The sequence below is a fragment of the Amphimedon queenslandica genome, unplaced genomic scaffold (genome assembly GCF_000090795.2).
Source record: "Amphimedon queenslandica unplaced genomic scaffold, v1.1 AMPQUscaffold_13466, whole genome shotgun sequence".
NCBI lineage: Eukaryota > Metazoa > Porifera > Demospongiae > Haplosclerida > Niphatidae > Amphimedon > Amphimedon queenslandica.
This window is the reverse complement of record NW_003546298.1, coordinates 1-12,827: the sequence shown is the minus strand read 5'-3', so window position 1 is coordinate 12,827 and position 12,827 is coordinate 1. Positions and strand designations below refer to the sequence as shown.

At 34.3% G+C, this 12,827-nt stretch overlaps 1 protein-coding gene and 1 long non-coding RNA gene across 2 annotated transcripts; one reads left to right on the top strand and one right to left on the bottom strand.

The window, feature by feature from the left end:
• Positions 1 to 1,608: 1,608 nt before the first annotated feature.
• Positions 1,609 to 3,706, bottom strand: LOC109581019 (uncharacterized). Its single transcript, XM_019994738.1, has 7 exons — positions 3,038 to 3,706; positions 2,837 to 2,989; positions 2,668 to 2,789; positions 2,455 to 2,616; positions 2,227 to 2,410; positions 2,121 to 2,159; positions 1,609 to 2,078 (listed from the first exon to the last, which is right to left on the bottom strand). Exons 1-7 carry the CDS (start codon positions 3,666 to 3,668, stop codon positions 1,705 to 1,707), a joined length of 1,665 nt encoding a protein of 554 aa, XP_019850297.1. The 5' UTR covers positions 3,669 to 3,706; the 3' UTR covers positions 1,609 to 1,704.
• A 7,846-nt stretch (positions 3,707 to 11,552) lies between these two features.
• On the top strand, positions 11,553 to 11,919 carry LOC109581045 (uncharacterized). Its single transcript, XR_002184475.1, has 3 exons — positions 11,553 to 11,585; positions 11,647 to 11,759; positions 11,816 to 11,919. It is a non-coding gene; the product is annotated as an uncharacterized LOC109581045 (long non-coding RNA).
• The last annotated feature ends 908 nt before the right edge of the window (positions 11,920 to 12,827 follow it).

Below are 12,827 nucleotides of genomic sequence, written 5' to 3'. Positions count from 1 at the left end.
TCAATTTTTTCTAAAATGAAAAAGTAAGGATTTTCTATTTAAAAAATTTTTAATGAACATACATGTTTTTATGTTGCATAGAAATTTTTAGCCCACTTCAATCAAAATTTGATTTTATACAAAATTTTAAATTTGTAATAATGTATTTGACCCCATGTTTGTTACATTTATCAAACAATGCTCATCATGTAGTGTATGCCATTCAATTGAAAGTAATTTTTTTCATTACGCATATAATTGCTCTCCTTTCTCATTGTAAGCTGTTACTCTGGCGTAATACTGACCCTATGAAATAGAATAGTAGCATGGAAAGGTTGTCTATTTGTTACTTACTGGCCTAAGGAGTTTTGACATTGTAGTACTAGCATTCATATGATATATTCCTGGATGTACTGGACAATATTCCTTAATTATATCATCTAAGTAGTCACATAAATTAAAGTTCTCGTTAAGGAAAGTAATATTAGTATAATTCTTGAAGTTATGTGTCAGTGTTAGATGCACTATACCCCAGTGTATGGTTCTCTCTAGAGATAAATGAATTTATGTTTACTGATAAATGTTATGACTAACTGATCTTTAATAATCCTTTCCAGTAACTCATTTCCCCACGTTTCAATGGAACTGGAGTTATTGATGTGTTAGTGAGCTCAACAAATTTCTTAGTAACAGCTTAAAATTAATAAAATAAATGAATAGTGTATTATTGGACTTACAACAATCTGTGAATCCTTTATTACTGGTAGGTTCTTGTTGTTTATATTATATATAATCAAAACAGCAGGTATATTATGCATTAGTGTAGTAGTCAGTATCTTACCATTGTGGTAATTGTCAATAGATCCAGTCAATGTAGATATTACTAGTACAACTGATAGGATAATCAATAGGGCACTCATCTTCTTTCTTGTTTGTAAAAGTTTGCTGTTAGTGATGCTGAAAGTGGTAGTGTGAATGTTCCCCTTATATGTTGCATTACTTGTTTACTAAACACTATATGTGGTGCATGTCTTGGACCTGTTTTGACAAACATGCCCATCTTTTTAGTAATTAGTTTTATTTGAGTCAAATTACTGTATGCTGGGGAATGATTTGGGCGGTGAGACTGTAGCTGCAATTAATGATGGTGTTATATATTGATATATTATTTTGGTATTGATTCCTATTATTATTTTCTAAGGCATTTTGATTACAGTTATTTCTAGTATTATTATTATTGTTATTATGATTATTATTACTACTATTGTTATTACAATTATTATTATTACTATTATTAATTATTATTATTATTGCATTGCTGTACGATGTTATTTCTTTCCCTTCTAGCTGATGCTTATGATTTACTATGCTTATTAGTTCATGTATACTGATTCTGATTGTTGTGTAATGTTTTGTCATTGTGATGTAATATGATGTAATACTGTTTGTATATAAGTGTATGCTCTTTTCATTTTTGTCAGAAGAGATTTTAGCCTTTTTACAATAATCAATATTTACAAAATACGAAGGTCAAGCTCTCTCCATTCGGTCACTACAGATGGTACCTGCATGCATGCTTTGTAAAAAATCAATCATTTTCTGTCTCATTGTGAAGATATGTGAATTTGGTTGGTTGATGTCAACAAGGAACTTTAAATTAATTTGACAATCAAAAATTGCTTTCAACATAAGCATTATGAATCTAAAAATCAATCAAAATTATTATTAAGCATCAATATCAATATTAAAATCAAATCCCAGTTCATTCCTAATAGCTTCAATCCAGTCCTGGTGCAAGGCTGTTGCTGCATAAGCAAAACTGCCCCTAACTGCAATGAATGAGCTTAGGAACTTTTGACAGTGCTCCTGTACTTGAGGTAACTTCCGCTGAAAAGTAAGACCAGCCTTGAACTCATTAATAAATTTCTCTATTGAAGGATTCCCTCTGACAGCATTGTTGACCAAACAAAGAGCAAATAATTTATTGGCAAGATCAGGGACAGCTTCCATTGGTAGTGAAGTAAAATCAGCATAATGAGATACAAGAACATCATTGATCACTTTCTTTACTTTATTGACATCAACAGTAGCTAATGGACCTAGGTCAAAGGTCAGTGTATACACACAGTATTATCACTTACTAGCTCCTCCAGTGGATGATACTAGTGTTGATTCATGTACTAAATTAGAGAAGGTAGGATGTGATCGATATTAAACAAATAAATAATTGAATTGATTTGTGTGTACTTGTTGAAGGAGTAGTTCTCAGTGATCGGTGAATGAATAATGTCTTGGGACGAACCACTCCATCCAGTGGTATAGAATAGTGCAATGATGAAACAGCATCAATTGAACCAGAAACAGATATCAGGCAGGTGGAAGGAAGAGAACAATCTTTTCTTCCAAATTTATCAACATCATCTTGATATAGCTACATGACAGCAACAATAATTTCACCAGTAACATTAAACTTACTCTGCATGGTTCTATATGAGGCTCAATACTCCATCCAGTAGTGGGTTTCTTCTGTGGAGTATCAAAGATCAGTTCAATGTATGGGCTATCATCACAATTGGGCATAAAACGAAAGTAAAGATATTGTCCAATCTTAGCATGACAGTGCTCATTTTTTATAAACTATTACAATAAAAACTAATGAGACATGCATAAAAAGAATACAACCATTACTTCAGTGAGGGCATTTAGTTTCTTAGCTGCAGTGAAGGAAACTAAATCTTCTACTCTGTCCTCTTCATAATAAAGTATACCAGCATAGGTTATGACCTTTCTCACACCAATGGACAGTGTTTCTATAGTGATGCATAAAAAACCATTTTACATCAGTGCATGCGTTTACTGTGAACTGGGTCACCAGAGATATCTTTTGTTGAAACTTCAGATTCATTCTCAGTCTCAGACACAAGGAGAGGGATTGCTGCTGCAGCACCAGTTGCTTTCGTAGTAATTATTGTATCATCCTTTTCCTTCCCCTTCTCTCCATCCTTAGACACTAATAGTAAAGTAAAGCATACACTAACTATAGCTATAACTAACTGACCTTCGACTCCACTAGCACCTAGTGCATTACTGCTAGTCTTATCACTAGAGTAATCACTGTCATCATCATCATCTCCTCCCTCTTGGTCTCCCTTCTCATCTTGCTGCTCCTCAACTTCTTTTTCTTCCTCATCATTCAACTGCTCCTCAACTTCTTCCTCTGACTCCTTATCCTCCTCATCCTTCTCTCCTTCCTCTATGTCTCCATTAACTGATGCTATAGGGACATCATTACCTCCTTCATTAGCTGATTCTTCTCCCAGTATGCACACCAAACAGAACTCTTTACGCTCGATGGATCCATACCAACTATCAAGTTTAAACTGTCCTCCCTCAACTATTGAGAACTGGTAAGGAAGACTGGGTGTACTCATGGGAGCTATAGCAAACTTGAGATGATGACTAAGAGCTGGTTGTCCTGTTAAATCAATGCAGTGCTGTATTTCTAATATGAGCCGTTTGAGGAGAGGCTTTGAGAGTGATACTGCATACACAGCACTCACTAGGACAGTATTAAGAGGAAACTGGAACTGTCCTCCTACAAGAGCGACCACTGCTACTTCAACTGTCTCAGAGGACAGTAAGCTCTCCTTTTGTACTCCAATCCTTAGACCATATTTCTCCCAATTCATCAGTTGAGGTTTGTCTCCTTGAATTAAGAACAGCTTCCTCTCAGCTACCTGGACATCACTCAGACAATCCAATTTATCTGTCAATTATACAAAATATATACAGTGAGCACACACACAATTGTATACACTCAGTCAGGGTTCCCCAAAAAACATGTTAAGTGAGATAAACAGCATGCTTCATGAACTGGCAAGCACTACAATACAGTAAATGGCATTTGGAGTAAATTTAAAAATTCATTTTAAAAAACTTATTGGAATCAGCTCAAAGTTGATACACAATACAAACATGTATATGTATCAGTAAAAATTAATAAAAATGGAGAATTCTCTCCTAGCTATTTTTGACAAAATACCCTGTACAGTCCTTTGCCTAATTTTTGAGCAACAAAAACAATACACTGATAAAAGCTACATGAACACTAAGTTAAAATCTTATGAAAAATCCTGCACTCAGTCACGCAGTCACACAATAATACTCTTACCCATTGAAGGGATCAAGTAATTAAATTGTAGTCCAATGGAACTAGTCTCTTTGATGGATTGTTCCTCTAAGGATGTGACTCTCTCCTGTAGTTGTGACTTCTCCTTCATTAGTTTGGTTGTATACAATTCATTATCAGTCACTTTAGCTCTAAGGTCTATAAATTAATAGAATATTAATTATTAATAAATGATGATACACTAACCAGTAATGATCTGTATCTCCTTCAGATATTGTTCCTCCTTCTCCTCCATATCAGCTACTTTGAGTTTAAGTTTCTCACAATCTTCTACATTAACAAAATATAATTCTCTCATCTAATATTATGTACTGATGATACACTAACCAGTAATAATCTGTTTCTCTTCAATCAGTTTTTCCTGTTCTTGCCTCATTTCTTGTAATACATTGCTCATAATATCATTACTATCATCACCATTAACTGAATAATAATATAAAAGCAGAGAATATTCAGTGTATGCATGCATAATAACACAAAAGAATATACAGATATATACAAACCCAAAGACTGGTTCAACCAATGTACAAACCATTACATAATCATATTCAATATTATTTGTAGCTTATACAAATTTGCACTGCATGTACAATAGCCCATAAATACATGTACTATAATTATGACTAATGATACCATACATGTTAAGCAGAGCTCACTGTACATTAATCTCCTTAATATGTAACTGCATGGACAATTTAACATTGTGTGATGTAAACCAGTACTAATACAAACACTCACACTACCAATAACCACACAAGAGTACATAATAGTAATCAGTTAGTACAGTTAAAGTGTGTGTGTGTGTGTGTGTGTATAGTATCCTATATACCTTGTTTATTGGCCTCAACCAGTGACTCCTGTAGTGATACTTTGCTCTGATAAGCCACTTGTAGGTCTTGATGTAAAGATTGTATATATCTCTGAAGCTTCATTTCCTTCTCTGTGGGATATTCTATTAGCTGATCCATCCACCATGTTCTGGTCTTGCTATACAATTGATACTTTTCTTGATAGTTCTTACTAGTGAGATCATTACCATCCAGTACTGACTGTATTATCCACTCACCAGCTTCACTATATACTGAGAGACAATAAGATACATTACATATACGTATTTAATTTATATCATTATCATAGTGGTTGTAAAAAACACACCCACACACACAGTGGTATTGTAGTGTGTACAGTATACAAAATGAATGGAAAAAATACATCAACTGAAAAATTACTCACATACCAGTACATGTACTATAGAAATGAGTGTGACATTATTTCATGTAATAATGTATTTAATGCTCATATCTTTACAATTTGATTAATATTATCTTACCTAATTCAATTATCATTATTATTCTATTAGTATCAGTGATTGGTGTAATCAACGACTCCTTCACTCCTCCTCCAACATCTTTCAATTCAAGCTCTTTACATCCTCCAACAATTACTAGCCACACACAGTGTGGTGACATTGTGACTGCTGTGAGTGAGTGACCGTATCTACCAGTAACAGTTTCAGGTAAAGGAATCTGTAGATAAAGAGAAGTATATAGTAATTACTGATCCATGATGTTTATACAGTTACATATAAAATGACAAATTTCATATGTAGATGATAGTTACAATTATTGCAATAGAGGATATGCGTGCTAAGTATATTCTAACTTTTAAATACTGTATATCCAACCCACACAGTAAATTGACCGCCATGTTGGACGTCAAGGTTATGAAGAGTTTAATGGGGAAAACATATTTTCTTGCCTTGCTACCTTCTTGAGCCTTTTTTGGAAGCTTAGAAAGCATCCTGAGGATCTAATGGGGTCTAGTAGTCACCTGAAAGATTGCTATTGAGAAATACAAAGCAGTTTCCTGGTACCAAGCCTTTTTCTATTGTTTCTCCATTGCTGCCAATGGAAAACTGACTTCCAACAAATTAATTTTTTCTGGAAAATTATTACGGTATACAATGAATACATTTATTTTGATATGAATATACTTAACACACATATCCTATATTGTAAAATCAATTTAATCCTCACCATCAACAAAACAAAGTAAAGCAACATGTGAAAAATAACATAATATGTAAAAATTTAACTCTCAATATCAAGAATAAGAAATGTGTTAATAGTACACACACTGCACACACTTTAAGGTTGGTTCACAAAATAATGAAACATGTAATTTTTAATTAGATGTGCGGGTGGTTCTATTGTATTGTTAATGTTTCATCAGAGATAGTGTTATCTACTGAACACACTAACAATTACCGAACAGCAGTTTTTAAGGACAATAATTTTTGCAAATGAATTGTATGTGGAGAATTACAAAATATTAATTTTTGCAAATTTCCAATATTCTACCATCTTGTATCGTATCACATCAGAATTCAATTTTACAAATCTCAAAAAATTGTAAAATTCATGAAATTTGTTCTCCTAAAAAAACCTGCTATAATACTAATCTATTATCAATATACATCAGTACTAGCGTCATCTGTCAACTAAATTAACTATGCACACACGCACACACACACATTATTACAGTACTCTACACACACACATACACATGTACCTTCCTACAACTGTACTGACCAGTAGTGATACTATCAAACAACAAACATTCATTAACTAGTTCATTATTCTTATCTGTTCCACCAATCACTACTAGTATAGGTGAGATCGAGTCACCATTGATAATAGCACTAGCATGATCAACTCTATCCATAGGCAACAGTCCCTCATTAGGCATTGCTCCTGGTTTCAGTATCTCCCAGTTCTAGATACATAAACAAATACTAATAATATCAGTCAGCGTAAATATAAATAATGTATGTGTGACTATACAAATAATGGGTATGACATGGAAAAATTAATTCTTAATTAAGGTTAGTGACTGTGTTTAACAAATCTATAGATACAGAATATAAAATACTATACTAAGCATGACTGGCTAGCTATGAAAACATTTTATGTAGTTTATGTAGTATCAGAGTTTTGTGAACATAATAATACACAAAATATACAGTTAATATAAGTACAACACAATATAGCCTCAAGTGATAATACTGAGATAATGTATTACTATACAATACAATACAACAAAATATAATACAACTTACTATTATACTATGTGTCACACTGAATATGTAAACACTGTTAGTAGCTGTACTCTCGTCACCATTAACAGTCACCATACCCCCAAACATTACTCCTCTATTACCGGTAGTAGTAATCTTCTCAATTATCAAACTACTAGTTGGTGGGCAACACTGTCCACTGACAGATGGAACAGTGAATTGTCCTAAAATGAAGAGAATACAGTGATCATCTATCAATATAAATTATAATTGTTATATTGAATTATGTACATGTATATTGTGTACATGTAACTTAGTCATAAAGACACAAAAGTGTATTATACAAGTTAAACAATTGTAAATCAGTATACCGTATAGTAGGAAATTTTGGAGGGAATCAAATTTGGCGAATTTGGCATTTCAATATCCATTCGCCAAATAAAATTTGCCATTTTGAGCTATTATACGCATGCTCAATGGCACATGGCCACAAACTTGCCAAATTAAAATTCGCCAATTATCAAAGTTTAGCAATTCGCCAAATTTTAGTCCCTATACGGTAATTAGGTATACATGTACATGTACTCATTAATATGAAGATAATCTTACCAGTGGACATATTATAAAGTAACTGTTCATTAGTATTAACACGCCCATTCTTAAGTTGATCATATTGAAACTGAGGATGGTAAACAGTTGGTGTAGAACCAATCCCTCCTATTATGACAAGGTATTCTGCTCCATCAAATTCTAGTGATATCATTCCACCATAGCCTTTCTTCATCAACGACTGATCAACATTACTGCATGAAGTCCACCGCATCTTTATCGTATTCAGTACATTCAACGTATTGTGGTAACAGTAATCATGACCACACCATCCACCAAAATAGTAAATATTAGAATGAGAGGTGGTACAGGAGTAGGCAATTACACCTAATGGAGGAGTACCTCTTGTTAGGTGAGAGGACCAGTCAGCAGTAGAAAGCTGGTAGACATCAACTCTTGAAGTCAATTCCCTCTTTTGAAGGGAGTCATGAACTTTAGGTAAGTCAAACTGGTTCCCTGCCCACAGGTAGAGGGACTCCCCTATTACAGGAGCTTTGTGTTCAGCTCTCATTCTGAAACCTGTAGTAAATGAATAATGATAGAAATAAAGACAAGGACTACAGAAGAATAAATAGAAAGAGAGAGCATGAAGACAAAGGAGGAGAGAAGATAGTAGGAAGAGATGAACTAACTTTTTCCCGACATCCTCTTCTTCTAAACAACGAGCTTCGGGCCTTCGGCTACATTCCAACAAATTAATTAGGAAGTGGATATTGGTCCGGCAGCCGGACGCCTACTGCGGGGCTATTGGTCCGGCAGTCCCTATATAGTATACTGGGGCTTCGCCCCAGTATACTAATACACGATTTTATATACAGATATCAAGTATAAATACGACAATCAGCAACGTTGATGCAGCAGGGTTGCGGTGGTGTAGTGGAGAGGCTTTCTGGATGGCACGGATGGGGTCAGCGGTTCGAATCCTGTCGGGACTATTGACTAAAACTATGCTGAAATGTTTTGATTTTTTTTTCTTTTAATCACTTTTTACTTTTTTTTAAAATAAACACTCTCTCGTACATCTTAGCCTCCGGGGTCGTAGGGTTGGGATTGGGGTTTAGTGTTTAGTTTTTAGAGCACCCTCTCGTACATCTTAGCCTCCGGGGTCGTAGGGTTGGGATTGGGGTTTAGTGTTTAGTTTTTAGAGCACCCTCTCGTACATCTTAGCCTCCGGGGTCGTAGGGTTGGGATTGGGGTTTAGTTTTTAGAGCACCCTCTCGTACATCTTAGCCTCCGGGATTGTAGGGTTTTGGGATTAGGGTTTCTTGATAAAAAAGACTAAGTTCCATTTTGCCCTATTGCGCATGCGCACAAACTGTTTTACGGAGAACAACGGACTGCCGGATCTATAGCCCCGCAGTAGGCGTCCGGCTGCCGGACCAATATCCACTTCCAATTAATTATCATTTAGACTATACAATCTTTACTCAGTTTTATTAGTGACCACGTGCAAAAACGTGGTTACATAGCACAGTACTGCATCACTCATCAGAGCATAAATCAGAGAGACTATTTAGTACTCACAATGCTTATGTACTGGAATGTGGTGTCTCTGTATAAGACTAGTAGTGTCATTGGTACTGGATAGAGCTATTAGAGAGGAGGAGGAGGGGACAGTAAAGGAAGCAGCATGTCATTCACTGGTCTCGCAGCGCCAGACCACGGTCTGGCTACGCGAGACTAGTCATTTACTATTTATTATTTATTATTATTATTAATGAACTTCACAATACACATAGACAAGATAACAGAGTAAGACACAAAAGACTAGGTAGTACTGTAGGAGAAACTGTGATGAAACACAGAGTCCCAACTGATGATGTATGACAGGATCACTTTATAATCATTGATTCAAGTGTTTGTATGTAACTGGAGCTTTAAAACATCATGTCTGAACACTCATGCAATGGAACTGGGATAATCAAGTTATTGTGGAAGTGGCTGGATATCATGGCTGGAATTGATGATGAGGAACTGGGTCATCTAGCTGAAGGTTTTACTAAATCCTGGATCCAATTAATGATGATGATCAGAATGCTTTTGATAGCTTTATTACATTAAGAGTTTAGTGCATATGGTAAGAATGAGAATTAGATGACATTGCTCTAAAAGGAGAAAGAGTGAGTCTTAATTGTAATTTCTGATTTATTTCAGTTTTATAGTTTCTGCAATCAGAGTTAAGTGGAATAGTATTTACTGTAGTCTCTTCTGGTGAGTATAATTTTTATTAGATTATATTCTTTATGTTTTATTGTGCTGATTTATAACAAAATCTACTTACAGCTATGATATTTTAATTGCTTTTTATTAATTACACTACTGTAGATAACAGATTTATGGTTGACACTTAAGTTGAAGATGATGATGAAGCTTAACAGAATGAGAATCAATTGGAGTGCCATAGTGCATTATAAATATTGTTGAGAGTGATATCATTGATTTATCATTCACACTGTACAATCAATCAGTACTTTTCCCTGTTCGATATCTTCCACCTAATACAATAGTGGGATCATCAGTTATTGGTGCAAGAATTGGTGGAGTAGCTGATGGTACTAAACTACCGGCCTGACCCTTTAGTTATTTCTCTAGCTGGCACTGAATATGAGTAGCTGTAAGTGATTAAATAAGTATTGATAATTATGATTATTCTCTGATATTAAAGAATGTTAGTACCCCCACTGTGTACTGGAATTTTACTGCAGCAGGTAGCTAAAAATTACAGTTTCTATAAATTTAATGGTTTGCCTTTCAACTTATGATGTAGGTGGCAGGGGTAATTGCCTGCTGATGGTTGTAATACAACACTTAATACTACTGATAATCTCAGTTTTTTAGCTTGCCATTGTGATCATTTGACTAATTTTGCTTAGAAATTAATCACAATGACAGCTACTCAATGTCTTTTATAGAATGTATCTAGCTGCTAGAGTTAATGAACCTATCCAACCCCCTCAATATGTCACTGTTACACTAGAAGTTGTATCAAATTCTTGGTGTGTGTCTCTCACTAGTGGGACTAGTACTAACAATTATCACTTTAATTATATTCAAGTGATCATGCAATTACTGTATTTCTTAAATTATAAATGCTTTTTTGTAATAGGAAACTAAGAACAAGAGAAGCTAGCAAATTTGTAATCATTGTAATTTCTGAATTAATTTAGTTTTATAGCTTCAACAATCAGAATTTAGTGGAATTGTATTTACTGCAGTCTCTTCCAGTGAGTATAATTTTTAAATAAAAAGATTGTATTTTTTATGCTTTATTGTGTGATTTAAAATGAAATCTACTTACAGGTATGATTTTTAAAATTACTTTTCATTAATTACACTACTGTAGATAATAGATTGATTATTGACACTCAAATTGAAGATGATGGTGCAAATGGTTTGAAGCTTAACAGAATAGCATCAATTGGATTGCCACAAAACATTATAAATATTGTTGAGAGTGATATCATTGATTTATCATTCACACTGTACAATCAATCAGTATTCTTTCCTGTTCGAGATCCTCCACCTAATACAATAGTGGGATCATCAGTCATTGGTGCAAGAATTGGTGGAGTGGCTGATGGTACTAAACTACCTGACCCTTTAATCATTACTCTGTCTCTGAATAGAGTAATTGTAAGTGATTAAATAAATATTAATGATATAATTATTATTCTCTGCTATCAAAGAATGCTAGTAACCCTCGCTGTGTGTCCTGGAATTTTACTACAGCAGGTAGCTTTAAATTACAGTTTCTATAAACTTAATGGTTTACCTTTCTACTTATATGATATAGGTGGCAGGGGTAATTGGTCTACTGATGGTTGTAATACAAGACTTAATACTACTGATGATCTCAGTTTCATAGCTTGCCATTGTGATCATTTGACTAATTTTGCTTGTCTTGTGGTGAGAAATTAATCACAATCACACTACATATACAGCTACTCAATGTCTTTTTATAGGATGTATCTGCTAGAGTCAGTGAACCTACCCAACCTCCTCAATATGTCAATGTTACACTAGAAGTTGTATCAATTGTTGGTGTGTGTCTCTCACTAGTGGGACTACTACTAACAATTATCACTTTAATTATTTTAAAGTGAGAATGCAATTACTGTATTTCTTAAATTATAAATGCTTTTTTGTAATAGGAAACTAAGAACAAGAGAAGCTAGCAAATTTCACATTCAGCTTTGCCTCTCATTAATTTTCATGCTAGCAGTTTTTGTCAGTGGTATTAATAGGGTATCAGTGAGAGCTGGTTGTGTAACAGTTGGTGTCCTCATTCATTACTTTGCTCTTGTTGCTTGGATGTGAATGGCAGCTGAGGCTTTACTAATGTTTCAAAAACTAGTCATTGTATTCACAGACATAACATGGAAATGTAAGAATATGATTATACAACAATGATTTTTCATGCTTTATTAGCTCTACCGCTCTTACCAGTTATAATCACATTAGTAATTCATGCTGATTTCTATATTTATTTGTACTAACCAGAAAACCAGTCTGGATTGTAAGTGGCAGAGTATTCATTTTTATTGTCCTTTATTGATTTTTTGTTTGTTAGTTGTTTCATTAATGACATGATCCCTTTTCTGGCTGCTTTTCTACTTCCAGTCTTCGTCATACTTATCTTCTACATTACTATATATATCATTGTTATTTGTGTTCTTCTCCACACTATTCATAAGAACAAGAGAATGAGTAAGTCTCAACTCACCACATCTGAAGCAATAAAAATGATGCTATCTTTTTATGGTATTTTGATGCTGTTGGGTCTCACGTGGCTATCTGCTGTCTTCACATTTATTACTGAGCCTATAGCTTCTCATTCATAGTTCAGTTCTTTTTTGCTTTCTTCAATGCTTTTCAAGGATTCTTTATATTCTCCTTTTTTGTCATCCTGAGCAGTGACTCAAGAGATGCTTATAGATTACTCCTCTGCCCTTGGACTCTTGTGGATGAAAAGAA